This window comes from Nomascus leucogenys, chromosome 14 (genome assembly GCF_006542625.1).
Source record: "Nomascus leucogenys isolate Asia chromosome 14, Asia_NLE_v1, whole genome shotgun sequence".
In the NCBI taxonomy this organism is placed as follows: Eukaryota; Metazoa; Chordata; class Mammalia; order Primates; family Hylobatidae; genus Nomascus; species Nomascus leucogenys.
This window is the reverse complement of record NC_044394.1, coordinates 18,487,208-18,506,455: the sequence shown is the minus strand read 5'-3', so window position 1 is coordinate 18,506,455 and position 19,248 is coordinate 18,487,208. Positions and strand designations below refer to the sequence as shown.

Here is a 19,248-nt window from a genome sequence, read left to right as displayed (position 1 = left end):
TCGGGAGGCTGAGGCAGGAGAATCACTTGAACCCAGGAGGCAGAGGTCGCAGTGAGCCAAGATCATGCCACTGCACTCCATCCTGGGCAACAGAGTGAAACTCCATCTAAAAAAAAAAAATGGCCAGGTTTGGTGGCTCACGCCTGTAATCCCAGCACTTTGGGAGGCCGAGGATTGATTGAAGTCAGGAGTTCCAGACCAGCCTGGCCAACATGGTGAAATCCCATCTCTACTAAAAATACACAAATTAGCTGGGTGTGGTGGTGTGTGTCTGTAATCCCAGCTACTCAGGAGACTGAGGCAGGACAATTGCTTGAACCCAGGAGGCAGAGGTTGCAGTGAGCGGAGATCATGCCACTGCACTCCAGCCTGGGCAACAGAGTGAGACTCCATCAAAAAAAAAAGAGGTTTATTTGGCTTAAGGTTCTGCAGGCTGTACAGGAAGCATAGTGCTGGCATCTGCTTTCAGTGAGAGCTTCAGGCTGTTTCCATTCATGGTGGAAGGGGAAGGAGAGACAGCATATGCAGAGAGCACATGGTGAGAGAGGAAGCAACAGAAAGAGGGAAGGTGCCAGGCTATTTTATTTTATTTATTTATTTATATTATTATTATTATTTTTGAGACGGAGTCTCACTCTGTTGCCCAGACTGGAGTGCAGTGGCATGATCTCGGCTCACAGCAACCTCTGCCTCCAGGATTCTCCTGCCTCAGCCTCGAGAGGAGCTGGGATTACAGGTGAACGCCACCATGCCCAGCTAATTTTTTGTATTTTACTAGAGATGGGGTTTCACCATGTTGGCCAGGCTGGTCTCAAATTCCTGACCTCAAGTACTCCTCCCACCTCAGCTTCCTGAAGTGCTGAGATTAGAGGCATGAGCCACGGAGTGCTGGTCAACCAGGCTATTTTAAACAGCTAGCTTTCAGGTGAAATCTCATGGGAACAAATAGAGCCTGAACTCACTCACCCATCATTATGGGAAGATCATCAAGCCATTCATGAGGGATCCGCCCCCATGACCCAAACACCTTCCATCAGGCCCCAACTCCAACATCGAGGATTAAATTGCAACATGAGGTTTGGAGGGTCAAATATCCCAACTAAAACAGTGGTATTTCATTGTGCAAATATAATCACAGTTTATCCATTATACTGTTGATATGTTGATAGGTATTTGGATAGTTCTATATTTTAGACTCTTTGAGGTAGTGCTGCTGTGAATATTTAAGTAGATATCTTTTGGAGAACATTTATGCATATACTTACACACATTTCTGTTGGGTATTTTCCAGATAGCCATCAGCCTGGGTCCTGGAGTGAGGACAACATGAAGCAGGATCCCTTTTTGACCTGAGATGGAATATAGTATGAAAAAATGCTAAATCCTGGCCAGGCGCAGTGGCTCACACTTGTAATCCTAGCACTTTGGGAGGCTGAGGCGGGCAGATCACAAGGTCAGAAGATCGACACCATCCTGGCTAAATGTGAAACCCCGTCTCTATTAAAAATACAAAAAATTAGCCGGGCATGGTGGCGGGTGCCTGTAGTCCCAGCTACTCAGGAGGCTGAGGCAGGAGAATGTCATGAACCCGGGAGGTGGAGCTTGCAGTGAGCCGAGATTGTGCCACTGCACTCCAGCCTGGGCAACAGAGCGAGACTCCATCTCAAAAAAAAAAAAAAAAAGAAAAGAAAAAAGAAAAAATGCTAAATCCTAAGCCACCGAGATTTTGGGATTGTTTATTAATGCTGTGTAACCTGGACCAATTTATTCATAAAATTAACATCCTTGTTTTGTTCTTGAGTTTAATGTGTTGGCTTCCAAAGTTTCATTGTTAGGTACAGAGATTGATAAACATTTTATCAGGTTTTAAGAAGTTCACTTTTATTTTCTTATTTGATAAAAATTGTTATCATGGACTAATAAATGCTTTTTCTGCATTCATCCTACAACATTTGTTAAGATGTTGGGTTTTGTTTTGTTTTGGTTTGTCCTGCATTAAGGTGGTGAATTTTACTGGTAGATTTCCTGACGTTGAACTAGCCCTGTGTACCTGCAATAAACCCTGCTTGGTCCCAATGTATTTTATATACATACTATATATATTATATATATACGCTATATATATAATATATATAATATATGTATACACACACTTTCCTGGATTCCATTCACTTGAATTTCTTTTCTTTTTTTTTTTTTTTTGAGATGGAGTCTCACTCTGTCGCCCAGGCTGGAGTGCAGTGGTGCGATCTCAGCCCACTGCAAGCTCCGCCTGCCGGGTTCACGCCATTCTCTTGCCTCAGCCTCGCCGAGTAGCTGGGACTACAGGCGCCCGCCACCAAGCCCGGCTAATTTTTTTTATTTTTTATTTTTAGTAGAGACGGGGTTTCACGTGGTCTCGATATCCTGACCTCGTGATCCGCCCGCCTCCGCCTCCCAAAGTGCTGGGATTACAAGCCTGAGCCACCACACCCGGCCCAATTCACTTGAATTTCTTTTTAAGTTTCGCTCTTGTTGCCCAGGCTGGAGTACAATGGTGCAATCTTGGCTTGCTGCAACCCCCACCTCCCGGGTTCAAGAGATTCTCCTGCCTCAGCCTCCCAATTAGCTGGGATTACAGGCATGCACCACCACACCCAGCTAATTCTGTATTTTTAGTAGAGATGGAGTTTCACCATGCTGGCCAAACTTCTGACCTCAGGTTATGCACCTGCCTCGGCCTCCCAAAGTGCTGGGATTACAGACATGAGCTGCCTCGCCTGGCCAGAATTTTTGTTGAGTTTCTCCATCTATGTTCAGGTGGGACTGGGCTATAATTTCCTCACCTAGTTTTGGCGTGAAGTTTAAATTAGCTCTTGTTCCTAATTGCTAGCTACTAAGGCATTTATTAGCCTTCGTCATTTACCTCTAAAGCACCTCACTGTCCACCACTGGTTGCCTCTTCAATGTGCTTTGTTATGATGACACAATGGTGATGATGATGATAATGCCCAGAGTCATCTTTCTAAACCACAAGGCTCCTTGTGTCATGCCCCTACCTCAATGCTTACAGGATAAACCCCCAGCACCCAGCACCTTAGGAGGGCATCCATGACTGTTTGTAATCTGGCCTCAGCTTACCTTCTTGTCTCTTTTCTTGCCATGATATACATTTTCTGTGCTCCTATCACATTGTACTCATTGTTCCCTGGCCTAAGTGGGCCCATTGAAAACTCTTGGTCTTTCTACATACCAATGCCTCTGCTGGGGATATGCCTATTAACTTGCTTTCAAGACTTGAAGAGCCAGATGTCACCCCTTCAGCTTCCTCCAACTATTTGGTTACTACCCATAGCACTGTATTGACATATCTGAAGCAGCTTTTCAGAAAAAATCCAAAATTCTTAACCCAATTTACAAGGTGCTTCATGATCTAACTCTGCTTCAGCCGTATATACTATTCTTAATTTCGCTTCCTGAGCATATGGTGTTTTTTAAATTTCTCATACAAGCCAAATTCTTCCTCTACCTCAAGCTTCCATTCATACTGTTTTCTTTTCTGTTTTGAGACAGGGTCTTGCTCTGTTGCCTAGGCTGGAGTGCAGTGGTGCAATCACATCCCACTGCAGCCTCAATCTCCTGGGTTCGAGTGATTCTTCCACCTCAGCCTCCCAAGTAGCTGGGACTACAGGCACATGCCACCACACCCAGCTAATTTTTGTATTTTTTGTAGAGATGGGGTTTTGTCATGTTGTCCAGGTTGGTCTTGAACTCCTGGGCTCAAGTGATCCTCCTACCTTGGTCTACCAAAGTGCTGGGATTACAGACGTGAGCCACACTGTGCCTGGCCCACACTATTTTCTTAGCTGAATCATTTCTAATCATCCTTCTCCCCAAGTCTTCATTCATCAAATGTTGCTTCCTCAAAGAATTTGGTCTAGGCCTGGCATCCTAGTCCAGGTACCCCTGTTCTACATAACCAGAACAATATTTATCCTATTGAAGCATCTAATAAAATTATAACTAAGTACCTATGAAGTGAGTTGTTTACTGTCTGGCTGCCCCTCTCTAACCCGTGAGCTCCATAATAACAGGAACCATGCAGAAATGGATCTTTAGGAAAAAGAATATTTCATGCTAACTTATAGGTTGTTCATATTTCCAGCACATAAGTCCCTGGTTCTCCCTGAACCTATTTATATCACACACACACACACACACACACACACACACACACACACACACAGACACACACACACAGTCTTGTGTGAAGGATTTATTGTATGGAAATTGTGAAAATCAAGGAAAATAGCCAGGCTTAACATTTGAGTTGAAGCAAGGCCAAACTGGGACAAAAGACGCCTCATGCTAAGACAATCCCTCAACAGGGGTAGTTTAGCAAGAGTCAAAGGTTAGAGATGAGAGTGACCATAAAAATGTAAGTCCCACCTTTCAAAATTGATAAGACTATTGGATGAGCGATTGAATTCTAGGCAGTGGGTGGAAGGGAGTTTGAATTAGTTTTATCTAGAGACCTTAAGATACGGGTAAACCCCAGCTGACATTTGGTTATAGTTTCATCTGTTTTCATATCTGTCAGTCTACTAGAAAGTGAACTGCTTGAGGACAGGTACTGTCATTCATCTAACGATCTCTGACTTGGCACTCCGGGGACATACATAAATGTTTACTGAATTAATGAATATATAATACACGCTGGAGAACTAGGAATTTGATATATTATAGCTCTTATGTGTCTGTAAGTTTCAAAAGGTATTCTGCTTAGTACAAAGAAATAGATTGGAAATAGTAGCATTTCAAATATCAGATGCGATCAAGTGTGAATGTCTTGCTGGCTATTCAAATTACACATACAGATAATCCCATTGTCTGCCTGTGAGCAAAGCCTGTTCTATTTATACATATAAAAACTGGGGGGTAGGTGGAAAGAGTGTACGTCCTCTTTGTGCATTAGTTATTATCTCTTCACTGACTCTATTGTGAATTTTTTCAACTACCATTAAAAAATACAATACATCTCTTTACTATATTTGATTATGAGGGAAACTGTCACCTCCTACATTATTCATAGCTTGACAAAAAGAAGAAACACAAAGAGCTTTGGTGGTGCTGAAAAACTCTTTTAGTATTTAAATATCAAATACATGTTTTAATAATTTTTTATCATTAAATAAATACATCAATGACGGAGGTATGTTTGAGAAATGTATTGTTAGGCGATTTCATCATTGTACAAACATCAGAGTGTACTTACACAAACCTGGATTATGTGTCCTATTATACACCTTGGCTATATGGTGTAGCCTATTGTTTCTGAGGCAGGAGAATAGGGTCTGGTGGCAGGTAACCTAAGGCCGATTCACACTGACTTCCTAGAACTAAATCTAAAGAAAAACCCCAACTTTCCAAAACTAAGTAACAAAAGGACCAGAGGCCACTCCCTTTGCAACCCCCCTCCCTTTTTTCTGCATGGCAAATGGAAAATTGAAAGTATCTCTGACTGGTTTCTTTCGGCAACCAGTCAGACTGATTGCGAGCCAAGTCTTCTTTTGCATAGGAGTTTAACTTTGTAACTTCACTTCAGCCTCTGATTGGTTGCTTCTCACAACCAATCAGATTGATTGTAGGCCACTACTTCACTTACATAGGGTGTACACCAAGTGGACAATGGGAAACCAGAAAATTCTGTAATGGGAAAATTCTTGAGCCCCTATGCTCAGCCCACTCCCACCCTGTGGAGTGTACTTTCATTTTCAATAAATCTCTGCTTTTGTTGCTTCATTCTTTCCTTGCTTTGTGTGTTTTGTCCGAATCATTGTTCAAATTCCAAAAACCTGGACACCCTCCACCAGTAACACTTCTAGGCTGTGTAACACTTCTAGGCAACAAATCTGTACAGCATGTCCCTACTGAATACTATAGGCAATTGTAACACAATGGTAAGTAGTTGTGTATCTAAACATAGAAGAGGTGCAGTAAAAATACAGTATAAAAGATAAAAAATGGTACACCTGTTCCAGTGTGGTGGCTCACACCTGTAATCCAAGCATTTTATGAGGTGGACGTGGGTGAATGGTTTGAGCCCAGGAGTTCAAGACCAGGTTGGGCAACATGGCAAAACCCCATTTCTACAAAAAATAGAAAATTAGCAGGGCATGGTGGCACACACGTGTAGTCACAGCTACTCGGGAGGCTGAGGTGGGAGGATCACCTGAGCCTAGGGAGGTCAACCCTGCAGCGAGCTGTGATTGCGCCATTGCACTCCAACCTGGGCAACAGAGTGAAAGCCTATCTAAAAAGAACAAAAAAAAGTACACCTATATAGGGCACTTACCATGAATGGAGTCTGTAGGACTAGAAGTTGCTCTAGGTTATGTCAGTGACTGAGTGTGCGGTGGATGAATGTGAAGCCCTAGGATGTCACTATACACCACTGTAGACTTTATAAACACTGTACGCTTAGGCTACACTAAATTTATAAACAGTATTTTTTTATTTTTTGTAGAGATGAGGTCTCACCACGTTGCTCAGCCTGATCTTGAACTCCTAGCTCAAGCAATCCTCTCGCCTTGGCCTCCCACAGTGCCGGGATTACAGGTGTGAACCACAGCTCCTGGACTCAATATTTTCTTTCTTCAATAATAAATTAAATTTAGCTTACTGTAACTTTTTCATTTTATAAAAAAAAAAAAAAAATTTTTTTTTGACAGGGTCTCACTCTGTCTCCCAGGCTGGAATACAGTGGTGAGATCCTGGCTCACTGCAGCCTTCACCTCCCAGGTTTAAGCAATCCTCCCACTTCAGCCTCCCAGGTAGCTGGGACTACAGGCACATTCCATCACACTTGGCTAATTTTTAAATTTTTGGTAGAGATGGAGTCTTGCTATGTTGCCAGGGCTGTTCTTGAATTCCTGGGCTCAAGTGATCCTCCTGCCTCGGCCTCACAAACTGCTGGGATTAGAGATGCGAGCCATGGTGCCCAGCTATGAACTTTTAAATTTTAACTTTTTGACTCTTTTGTAATAATACTTAGCTTAAAAAAACAAACACATTCAGCCAGGTGTGGTGGCTCACGCCTATAATCCCAGCATTTTGGGAGGCCAAGGCGGGTGGATCACTTGAGGTCAAAAGCTCCAGACCTGCCCGGCCTACATGGTGAAACCTTGACTCCACTAAAAATACAAAACAGCCAGGTGGGGTGGCACAAGCCTCTAATCCCAGCTACTAGGGAGGCTGAGGTGGGAGAATCCCTTGAGGTGGAGGTTGCAGGGAGCCAAGATCATGCCACTGCACTCCAGCCTGGGCCACAGAGTGAGACTCCATCTAAAAACAAAAACAAAAAAACACACACACATTGTACTGCTGTGCAGAAATATTTTTGTATCCTTTTCTTTTTTTTTTATTTTTGAGACAGAGTCTCACTCTGTCGCCAGGCTGGAGTGCAGTGGCACAATCTCGGCTCACTGCAACCTCTGCCTCCCGGGTTCAAGCGATTCTCCTGCCTCAGCCTCCCCAGTAGCTGGGACTACAGGTGCATACCCCCATGCCTGGCTAATTTTTTTATTTTTAGTAGAGATGGGATTTCACCATGTTGGCTAGGATGGTCTCAATCTCTTGATCTCGTGATCTGCCCGCCTCGACTTCCCAAAGTGCTGGGATGACAAGCGTGAGCCACCAGACGCAGCTTGTATCCTTATTTTTTACGTTATTTTCTATTTTAAAATTTTTATATATTTTTCCTTTTAAATTTTTTTTTGTTAAAAATGAAGACACAAACATACACATTAGCCTAGGCCTACACAGGGTCAGGATCATTAATATCACTCTCTTCTACCCCCACATCTTGTTGCACTGGAAGGTATTCAAGGGCAATAACACGCATGGAGCTTTCATCTTCTATGATAATAATGCCTTCTTCTCGAATCCCTACTGAAGGACCTGCCTGAGGCTGTTTTACAGTTATCTTTTCTTTTTTTTAATAAGTAGAAGGAGTACAATTTAAAATAACAATACAAGGTATAGTATAGCAAATACATAAACTAGTAACAGCCGTTTATTATTATCAAGTATCATGTGCTGTATGAGTGTATATGCTATACTCTTTTTTTTAAGTTTGAGATGAGGTCTTACTCTGTCATCCAGGCTGGAGTGCAGTGGCACGATCTCAGCTCAGTGCAACCTCTGCCTCCCAGGCTTAAGCCATCCTCCCACCTCAGAGTCCTGAGTAGCTGAGACAACAGGAATGTGCCACCATACCTGGTTAATGTTTTTGTATTTTCGGTAGAAGGTTTTGCCATGTTGCAAATATGTATTTTTGAATATTTGAGTTTTGTCATGTTGTCCAGGCTGGTCGTGAACTCCTGAGCTCAAGCCATCTGCCCACCTCGGTCTCTCAAAGTGCTGGAATTACAGGTGTGAGCCACTACCCCCAGCTTGTGCTATACTCGTATACAAACTGGAAGTGTAGTAGGTTCATTTACATCAGCATCACCACAAACATGTGAGTACTGCCTTGTGCTAGGCTACCCTCACTCGGTTATAGCAGCTTTTTAGCTCCATTATAATCTTGTGGGACCACTGTCTATGTGGTCCATACTTGACCAAAACATCATTATGCTGCACATGACTATATAACCTGGTGGACAGTTATCATTAATCACCTACATGATTTGATGAGGACTCTAAGAAAGCTCTTAATCATCCATAGTCACTCCATTTTGCTCCCAATAATTTCTATAACATTTTAGAATTAGAAGTTCTTTTTTTTTTTTGAGATGGAGTCTCACTCTGTCACCCGGGCTGGAGCGCAGCGGCACGATCTCAGCTCACTGCAACCTCTGCGTCCTGAGTTCAAGCGGTTCTCCTGTCTCAGCCTACCAAATAGTTGGGATTACAGGTGTGTGCCACCATGCCCGGCTCATTTTTGTATTTTTAGTAGAGATGGGGTTTCTTCATGTTGGCCAGGCTGATCTCAAACTCCTGACCTCAAGTGATCTACCTGCCTCAGCCTCCCAAAGTGCTGAGATTACAGGCGTGAGCCACCATGCCTAGCCAGTTTATTTCTTAACGGTTTTCCAGTTCCAGATGTGGCAGCCTCAGCCAGGAATGGTTGTATTAAACATAACAACAGATAACCATAAATGAGCTCACACACAGAAAAAGGAAATCTCCAGATGCCAGAAACAGAGGAAAGGAAAGCCAGAATGTTAAGTATGTGAGGTGACTGAATCAAATTTGAGGCAGTGTTACTGGATCCAGAAACAGCAAGTGACTTGGGTTTTTTTTTTTTTTTTTTTGGTTTTTTTTTTTTGAGATGGAGTCTTGCTCTGTCACCCAGACTGGAGCACAGTGACACAGTCTCAGCTCACTGCAACCTCCCTCTCCCAGGTTCAAGCGATTCTCCTGCCTCAGCCTCCTGAGTATCTGGGATTACAGGCGCACACCACCACATCCAGCTAATTTTTTTGTATTTTTAGTAGAGACGGGGTTTCCCTATGTTGGTCAGGCTGGTCTCAAACTCCCGACCTCGTGATCTGCCCGCCTCGGTCTCCCAAAGTGCTGGGATTACTGTGAGCCTGGCAGTGACTTGGGTTTTAATATCTACCCAGGGATAGAAGTTGAAGGCTGGGACCTAAGGGAGTTGGAAGTAAAATACTGCATAAAAACAGAACTCTCCACGGGTTAAATTCCCAGGCCTGGCCGGGCATGGCGGCTCACGCCTGTAAATTCCAGCGCTTTGGGAGGCTGAGGCGGGCGGATCACGAGGTCAGGAGATGGAGACCATCCTGGCTAAATGTGAAACCCCGTCTCTACTAAAAATACAAAAAATTAGCCGGGCGTGATGGCGGGTGCCTGTAGTCCCAGCTACTCGGGAGGCTGAGGCAGGAGAATGGCGTGAACCCGGGAGGCAGAGCTTGCAGTGAGTCGAGATTGTGCCACTGCACTCCAGCCAGGGCGACGACAGAGTGAGACTTCGTCTCAAAAAAAAAAAAAAAAAAATTCCCACGCCTGACGCTTGCATAGGATAGAAATACAAATTTATACTAGCTGAAAAATGAACGCAAATATTTTTGCTCATTTGTTTGTTTGTTTTGAGACAGAGTACAGCTCTGTCACGCAGGCTGGAGTGCAGTGGTACCATCTCGGCTCACTGCAACCTTCACCTCCCAGGTGAAAAATAAACTTAAATGTTGATTGGCAGTGAGCCTGTGATACATCTATGGATCTCGTGCAAGCAAACAAAAAATTGCTCTGCATCACATGCGATTCCCACAGAGAAAAACGTACCTTCTGAAGACGATCTCATAATATACAAAACTATAAAACACAAGTAGAAGAAAATCCAACAAGAGCAAAGATCAGTAAACACAATAACACCCCTAAGAATTTTAGGTTATAGAAAGCATGTCTAAGTATAATTTTCTAAAATAATAAGTATGTATAAATGATTAGTCATTGGAGCCATAAAGAACAAAAGTCAATGAAAAATGGAATACATAGACTTGGACAAGAATAAAATAGAATGTCTAAAATGAAAAATGGCTGGGCACAGTGGCTCACGCTTGTAATTCCAGCACTTTGGGAGGCCGAGGTGGGAGGATCACCTGAGGCCAGGAGTTTGAGACCAGCCTGGCCAACATGGGGAAACTCCATCTCTACTAAAAATACAAAAATTAGCCAGGCATGGCAGCGGGTGCCTGTAGTCCCAGCTATTCGGGAGGCTGAGGCAGGAGATTCGCTTGGACCCAGGAGACGGAGGTTGCAGTGAGCCAAGATCATGCCGTTTGCACTCTAGGTTGGGTGACAAAAATGAGACTTCGTCACACATAGACACACACACACAAATAAATAAATAAAATGAAAAATATGGAAGTGAAAAGCTCAACGGTCAAGTAAAGCAGCAGATCACAAACAGATGAATAAGGAATTCAAGAACTAGAAACTCATCTGATAACGCTATCCAGAATGAGGTAGAAAGACAAAGATTTGCAAACTATAAGAAATATGGCGGGGTGCAGCGGCTCATGCCTGTAATCCCAGCATTTTGGGAGGCTGAGGCGGGTGGATCATGAGGTCAGGAGTTTGAGACCAGCCTGGCCAATATGATGAAACCCCATCTTTACTCAAAAAAAATACAAAAATTAGCTGGGTATGGTGTTGTGCACCTGTAGTCCCAGCTACTCGGGAAACTGAGGCAGAAGAATCGCTTGAACCCAGAAGGTGGAGGTTGCAGTGAGCCCAGATCATGCCACTGCACACCAGCCTGGGTGACAGAGCAAGACTCTATCTCAAAAAGAAAAGAAAAGAAATATGGATATTAGAACAAGAAGGTACAACAAATGTCTAACAGGAATTCTACGAGGAGTACAAAGAAATTAGAAAAAAAAGTGAAAATTCTGCATAATTGATGAAGATGAATCTTTTGATTCAAGAAATACAAATCCCCCCAAAAATAAACAAAAAGAAGCCCACATCTCGCTACATTTTAGTGAAATGACAGAATGCCTAACAAATGCCTAAAATAATGAGAGAAAAATTCATTCCTTTAGCTGTAATTTTTCTTACGAGAAACTGAACTCCATATATACTCTAGTTCAAATGAAGTGAAGTGGATACAATGGCTGGATGAAAATGATTTTTGAATGAAAAATTCAAAACTTAAAAATCCTACAGCCGGGCGCGGTGGCTCACGCTTGTAATCCCAGCACTTTGGGAGGCCGAGGCGGGCGGATCACGAGGTCAGGAGATCGAGACCACGGTGAAACCCCGTCTCTACTAAAAATACAAAAAATTAGCCGGGCGTGGTGGCGGGCGCCTGTAGTCCCAGCTACTCGGAGAGGCTGAGGCAGGAGAATGGCGTGAACCCGGGAGGCGGAGCTTGCAGTGAGCTGAGATCGCGCCACCGCACTCCAGCCTGGGTGACAGAGCAAGACTCTGTCTCAAAAAAAAAAAAAAAAAAAAAAAAAAAAATCCTACAGGAACTAGGAAAAACTTCTCAACATTTCTCAGATCTAGTGTTCTTTTTTTCCTCCCAAATCTTCAGACCAGATCTAATATTCTTGTTCCTTTAATAACTGCAATTCAGCAGAAGTCTGGATATTTAATTACATTGCAATGAATCATTCTAATTCAAATATTTCTAAAGATTACATTTCTGGCCAGGTATGGTGGCTAACCCCTGTAATCCCAGCACTTTGGGAGGCTGAGGCGGGCAGATTGCTTGAGCCCAGGAGTTTAAGACCCACCTGGGCAACACATTGAGACTCTGTCTCTACAAGAAATTAAAAATTAGCCGGGCATGGTAGCGTGCACCTGTAGTCCCAGCTACTTGGGAGGCCGAAGTGGGAAAATCACTTGAGCCCAGGAGGTGGAGGCTGCAGTGAGCTGTGAATGGGCCATTGTACTACGGCCTGGAAGACAGAGTGAAACCCTGCCTAAAAAAGAAAAAAAAGATTATGTTTCTGGCAACAGAGATTCATTCACTTGCCAATATATCTCTAGCCCCAAGTATATCATATATACAGAGAAAACTAAGATGGGCAAGATGTGACACTAACAACCTGTCATTTTTTGTTCACTGCTAATACGTGATTAATTAGTGTTCCAATAAGCACATCAAAGACATAAATATTTGATTGAAAATTGTCTCTGCTAATCCCTCCAGCTTGAGAAGGAACCTCTCTCTTCAGAATATTTTCTTTGAAGGGCCACTGCATTTTCTGGGTCTTGCAAGAAGAGTGATTATAGTCTGTTTCCTTGAGGGTCTGATAAGAAGTCAGTGTCTCCCTCCAGGTCTGGTTAAAAGGGTAACATCCTGGTTTTTTTTGTTTGTTTGTTTGAGAGTCTTGCTCTGTCACCCAGGCTGGAGTGCAGTGGTGCGATCTTGGCTCACAGCAACCTCTGCCTCCCGGGTTCAAGCGATTCTCCTGCCTCAGCCTCCCAAGTAGCTGGGACTACAGGCGCGTGCCACCACGCCCAGCTAATTTTTTGTATTTTTAGTAGAGACAGGGTTTCAGCGTATTAGCCAGGATGCTCTTGATCTCCTGACCTGGTGATCCGCCTGCCTTGTCCCTCCAAAGTGCTGGGATTGCAGGCGTGAGCCACCCAGCCAAGCCTCAAAAGGATAATGTGCTGTTATCCTTTGGCAGTGTCTCCTGACCTTCAAGAGATAACAAGTTGGACTGAGAAGAGAAAATCCACCCCAGACTTTGGGTTACTGTCTCCACTAATGAGCAGACCAGCTCCCCGAAAGAAAGGTCTTCTAACTTTCTCCCCAGGAAGCATTTCAATAGTGTTCTCCATGAAACTTTATTTAGAATAATAGGAAGAGACCTTATTTTGCTTGCTCCCATAATTTATTCAACTTTTCCAGTTCAGATGTTTGTTTCTAGGGAGTTCAATGTCATCTGGAACTGCTTCTTTGAAATTTTCTTTTTTTTTTTTTTTTGAGACAGAGTCTCGCTCTGTCGCCAGGTTGGAATGCAGTGGTACGATCTCAGCTCACTGCAACCTCTGCCTCCTGGGTTCAAGCAATTCTTCTGCCTCAGCCTCCCGAGTTGCTGGGACTACAGGTGCACACCACCATGCCAGGCTAATTTTTGTATTTTTAGTAGAGATGGGGTGTCACCATATTGGCCAGGCTGGTCTCTTCGAAATCTTAAATCCAAACATTTCTATTCTTCTAGATCCCTTGCTCAGGCAAATCCTTTCATCTTTCCCTTATAGCTCATCAGGATGTAAGTGTCTTGACATCTCTCTACTCCTTCCCTATTAGCTCTCTACTCTCTTCACTTACACGTCAACCAAACTTAGACTTTAACCACTCTCTTTCAAATATTCTCAACTCAATTATCTCTAGAGAATTCAGTGAGATAATGTAGGTAAAGCACTGGCAGACAGAAATGCTCAATGAATGGTAGCTAACATTACCATCACTACTGGCAACATAAAAAACATTATCTTGATATTTTGTCATTCTATTATACTTGTATGCCACTAGTATATACTGTATGTCACACAATCCTGGGCCACTAAACAGTATTGGGAAAAAATCATTAAATTGTGCAGATAGATAATAGTAAATTCAAGCTTCCAGCCTTACCTGCCAAACAATTCTAACTTTTTAAATCAATTTTCCGAATTTTGAGACTACTCTAAGGCTTCTTCAATTTCCTCAGATCTACCTACCACTTCCCTATAATTCTCATTCTCTTGTTTCATAGGAAAAAATAGAAACTATAGAAAGAACTTCTCCAACTTCTAGTACCAAACATTCCTGCATCTGCACCTATTCTTCCTTCCTTGCTTTCCTCCTCTGACAATGGAAGCACAGTTTGATTTGCTTCTAAAGGTCAATGACTCCACATTCTCTTCCACTCTTTGTCGTCCTCACCCAATATCTTTAACTTCTCTCTCCACTGGCTCCTTTTCATCCATATTTAAATATATCTAAATATGGCTGGGCTCAGTGGCTCAAGCCTGTAATCCCAACACTTTGGGAGGCCAAGGAGGGCAGATCACGAGGTGAGGGGTTTGAGACCAGCCTGGCCAATATGGTGAAAGCCTGCCTCTACTAAAAACACCAAAAAAAAAAAAATTAGCTGGATGTGGTAGAGCGCACCTGTGGTCCCAGGTACTCGAGGGGCCGAGGCAGAAGAATCACTTGAACCCGGGAGGTGGAGATTGCAGTGAGCTGAGATCGATCCATTGCACTCCAGCCTGGGCAACACAGTGAGACTCAAAAAAAAAAAAAAAAAACATATATACACACACACACACACACACACACACACACATATAATCCCACATTCAAAAATCCCTCCTTTTATTCCAAGTACCTCCTCATTGTCTCACGTGTCCGTGGGAAGAGGCCACCAAACAGGCTTTGTGTGAGCAACATGGCTGTTTATTTCACCTGGGTGCAGGCGGGCTGAGTCTGAAAAAGGAGTCAGCAAAGGGTGTTGGGATTATCGTTAGTTCTCATAGGTTTTGGGATAGGTGGTGGAGTTAAGAGCAATGTTTTGGGGGCAGGGGGCGGATCTCACAAACTACATTCTCAAGGGTGGGGAGAAATACAAAGAACCTTCTTACGGGTTGGGGAGATTATAAAGAACCTTCCTAAGGGTGGGGGAGATTACATTCATCAGTTAGGTTGGGGCAGAAACAAATCACAATGGTGAAATGTTATCAGTTAAGGCTATTTTCACTTTTTTTGTGGATCTTCAGTTGCTTCAGGCCATCTGGATGTATACAGGCAGGTCACTGGGGATATGATGGCTTAGCTTGGGCTCAGAGGCCTGACACTCATCTCTTTCCGGCTCTCCCTACCCCATTATTTTTTAAAAGGTTGTCCGTATTTGCTGCCTCTATTTATTCACTTCCAATTTGTCCTTTGTCACCATAATCAGATTTCTATTCTACACTCTGACAAAAAGGTTCTTATGTGCTTTATCAATAAACTATCCAATAAACCCTTTCAGGTTTCACTTCATTTGACCTGTTAGCTGCCTAAGGTAGGACTGTTCACTTCTCCATATGAGACACCCAGTTTCCTAGAACTCCTCCTCTCTCTGCTTTTTGTGAATATTCTTTGTGGCCTACCTTCCTTGTCTCTGTCTGTCCTTAAATGTGGGGCTCCTCAGAGATTTGTGAAGGGCCCTATTTTTTCATACTGTATATTTCCTTCCCTTCTGTCGTCCATCTACACGCTAATCCGCATCTCAGTTTAGATCGCCCTCCTGATACATATGTCAACATACCCATCTCATAGGCATTCTGCCTCCCAAGCTGTTTCTGCTGTTCTTTATCTCAGTGAAGGACTTCACCTATCTACCCAGCGTCATCTTGTCTCTCTCCTTTTTAATTTTTCACTTTCAGTCAACTACTAAGCCCAAGCCATTCTGCTGAAGTAGCTCTCAATTTCAACTGACATCCAGGCCATTGTCATGTCACACCTTAAGAGGTCCTCCAGTTCCCAATCTTGTCAGTTCCAACCCATTTTCCAGACGAAGCCAGAGTGATTTTTTTTTTTTTTTTTTGAGACGGAGTCTCGCTCTGCCACCCAGGCTGGAGTGCAGTGGCATGATCTCGGCTCAATGCAGGCTCCATCTCCCGGGTTCACGCCATTCTCCTGCCTCGGCCTCCCAAGTAGCTGGGACTACAGGTGCCCACCACCACGCCCAGCTAATTTTTTTGTATTTTTAGTAGAGATGGGGATTTACCATGTTAGACAGGTTGGTCTTGATCTCCTGACCCCGTGATCCACCCGCCTCGGCCTCCCAAAGCGCTGGGATTACAGGCGTGAGCCACCGCGCGCCCGGCCTTTTTTTTTTTTTTTTTTTTAGACGGAGTTTCGCTCTTGTTGCCCAGGCTGGAGTGCCCTGGCGCGATCTTGGCTCACTGCAACCTCCACCTTCCGGTTTCAAGCGATTCTCCTGCCTCAGCCTCCCGAGTAGCTGGGATTACAGGCGCCTGCCACCACGCCCGGCTAATTTTTTTGTATTTTTAGTAGAAACGAGGTTTCACCATGTTGGTCAGACTGGTCTTGAACTCTTGACCTCGTGATCCGCCCGCCTAGGCCTCCCAAAGTGCTGGGATTAGAGGCGTGGGCCACTGCGCCCGGCCGCCAGAGTGATTCTTAAAAAATGTAAATTATATCATCCCACTGCTATGCTTAAAATCTTTTGGAAGTTTGTCTCTAGGATAAAGCTCTTAATTCCTTAGGATTTCCTTCTCAGTCTCATCTCTCCGTCCCCTCTCTTACGCTATTTTGAACTTTGAATGTTTAGAATACATGCTTGCAGCCTCAGAGCTGTTCTCTCAGCTGAAATATGTGTTCTCCTCCCTCCTTTTTCTAACCAACTTTGCACTCAACCTTTACAGCTTAAATTAAGTATCACTTCTAGGAAACTGACACCCTCTCAAACCCCCTAGTTTCAACTTCTCTGTAGAGTTCCTAAGGACTCCTGTACTTATCTAGCAATTAAGAGCATTATCTTGTAATTCACGTCTTTATCTCTGCTAGACTAAGTCCTTGGGAGGGCGGAAACCAGGTTAAACTTTCTATCTCAATAGCCTAAACGTAGTGCCTTACACACAAAACAGCTGTTCAAATAGCATTTGTTGAGCGAGTAACTATTTTCTTCTTTGGAATGATGGCGGCCAGAATACCAGAAAGATGGGGACTTAAAGGGGACAGAATATTTAAATCTATAAGGAACAAGCGGGATGGAGTAAATAAATCTATAAGGAGCAAGTGGGTACGTAGGCTTTTCCATAAACCCCTGTAACCCAGAAGCCGGGGCTGCTCGGCTAGGGGGACCAGGCCGACCTGGCTGCCGCCTGTCGTGGCGACTGGGGCTCCGGTAGGCTGCCGCCAGGAGTGCGCGACCCCCGACGAAGCAGGACAATAGCTTGGAATTCGGCCTCGTGTTTCCGGGGAGGCAGCCTCGCGCTGGGCCGGTGAGGCCCGGGTTGGGGGCTCCGAGCCGGGCCCACGGCGAGGAAGACGCAGCCCGCTGGGCTCCAGCTGCCGCCACCACCGCCTCCCGCGACGCCGTCGCTCCGCCCCGCCCCGCCCCGGAAGTGACTTGAGGCCGGTCCGGAACCTCTGGGCCCGGCGGCTGCAGCGTCACCAGCAGAGCCGGTGCGGGGCGGGCAGAGCGGCCGCTGCCGCCGCCAACGAACCGGGAACCGCGCGGGGCACAGCAGCACGCCGGCCAGGGAAGGGGGCCTAGCGATCGGTCCGAGGGCGACGGGCCGCCGGCGGCCGCAGGGCGACGAAGACGCGGAGGAGGCGGAGCCCGGAGAGGGGTGGGGGCCTGGGAGGGTTAGGGTGGGAGGGGGTGGGGGGGGTGTCCCTGGGCTCATGGAGCCGGCCGAGCGGGCGAGAGTCGGAGAGCCCCCGGAGCCGGGCGGGCGTCCCAAGCCGGGCCCGCGGGGCTTCGTCCCGCAGAAGGAGATCGTCTACAACAAGCTGCTGCCCTACGCCGAGCGGCTAGACGCCGAGTCCGACTTGCAGCTGGCCCAGATCAAATGCAACCTGGGCCGGGCCGTGCAGCTCCAAGAGCTGTGGCCCGGGGGCCTCTTCTGGACCAGGAAACTCTCCACGTAAGTGTGCCGGGACCTGCGGGCCGGGCCGGGGGGAAAGGCTCAGTGAGAGGTGTCGGGGATGGGTGCTCTTTGTCCAGAGGGCTGGACCCTTAGCTCTGTCCTCGCTGGAGCTGTCCCCGAGCGGTGATCCCAGGGTCGTGACAGAGCCTGTGAAGCACTCAAGCCGTCCTCCCTGCCACTTTCCTACGGGACTTACCGGGTCTTCACCAGCCCTCTACGTCCTCCCCATCTGCTTCTCCCGAAGTGTTCGGGTTGTTGTCTTCCCACCTGGGGGGCCCTGGGGAGCCCAAGGGCCCCGGCCCCGAGGGAGAGAGGTGAGCCTTTCTCAGGGGTCCTGCGTGGACCATTGCGCATGGGAGAGGCGGGGCAAAGAGGATTTGTCTTTGGGGGAGTTCCTTGACTTGTCTCCGTGCTTCCTCCGGTTCTTCCTTCCCCTGCGATCCCCGCCTCTTCGCATCTCCGTTGGCGTCTAGTAACTTTCTGAATGGAAAGAAGACCATAGGGAAACTTACGGGTTTTGCTTTTTTGGGGCCCTCTCAGACCTGGCGGAGTTGATCGAAAAGGTTGGTTTAAAGTCAGACCTCATTCTTGAGCTTAACGTCTTATGTGGACAGTGTTGTTTAAGATCTTAAAGATTGTGTGTTGCTCCTGTTGTGACATTTCTTTTGGAGAGACCTTTAAGATACTGAGGAAAGTAGGGAAGAGCACTGTCAGGATGTCCAGGGCGATATTAGTATCAGGCTTGTGTTAATTTTTTGAGTTACTCAGACTAAGAGATTACCTAAATCAGTTTCAGGAGTTCTGTTTGTAAACTAGCTTCAAACTATAGTGTCACTGAAATTAGAAAAAAAAAATAAAAGAGTAAAAATACAATGGGGGAAAAAAGGTTACATTTACTTGCTGGATGGGCATCTTTACTGTGTCCGAAGAGCTTTTTAAGAAAGAATTTTGCTGTATCTTGTTTGGTTAACTGTACATAAAATCTAGTAACATGGTATGTTCACGCATGTGGGTATGGACGGGTGAACACACAAGACATAACTCACTCATTGAGTGTTTACCCAAATCTGCTGATTGAACTGAGTGATGACTCAGGGTTTTGTAATAGTTTTGTCTATATTCACTGGATGATTCTCA

At 45.2% G+C, this 19,248-nt stretch overlaps 1 protein-coding gene and 1 pseudogene across 3 annotated transcripts in view; one reads left to right on the top strand and one right to left on the bottom strand.

The window, feature by feature from the left end:
* Positions 1–15,008, bottom strand: part of LOC100597306 — a 90,868-nt pseudogene extending 75,860 nt beyond the window's left edge.
* A 2,655-nt stretch (positions 15,009–17,663) lies between these two features.
* PSME4 (proteasome activator subunit 4) overlaps positions 17,664–19,248 on the top strand; it is a 114,388-nt gene continuing 112,803 nt past the window's right edge. For 2 of the 3 annotated variants that reach the window (XR_004033313.1, XM_030827576.1), the window contains exon 1: positions 17,865–18,108. Coding sequence is in view for 2 of the 3 variants with exons in the window: in XM_030827576.1 (XP_030683436.1) it covers positions 17,867–18,108 (242 nt within the window). In the remaining variant the exon portion in view is untranslated. Of the gene's footprint in view, positions 18,109–19,248 lie in introns of all 3 variants that reach the window. The other variant, XM_030827575.1, reaches the window with a different exon arrangement.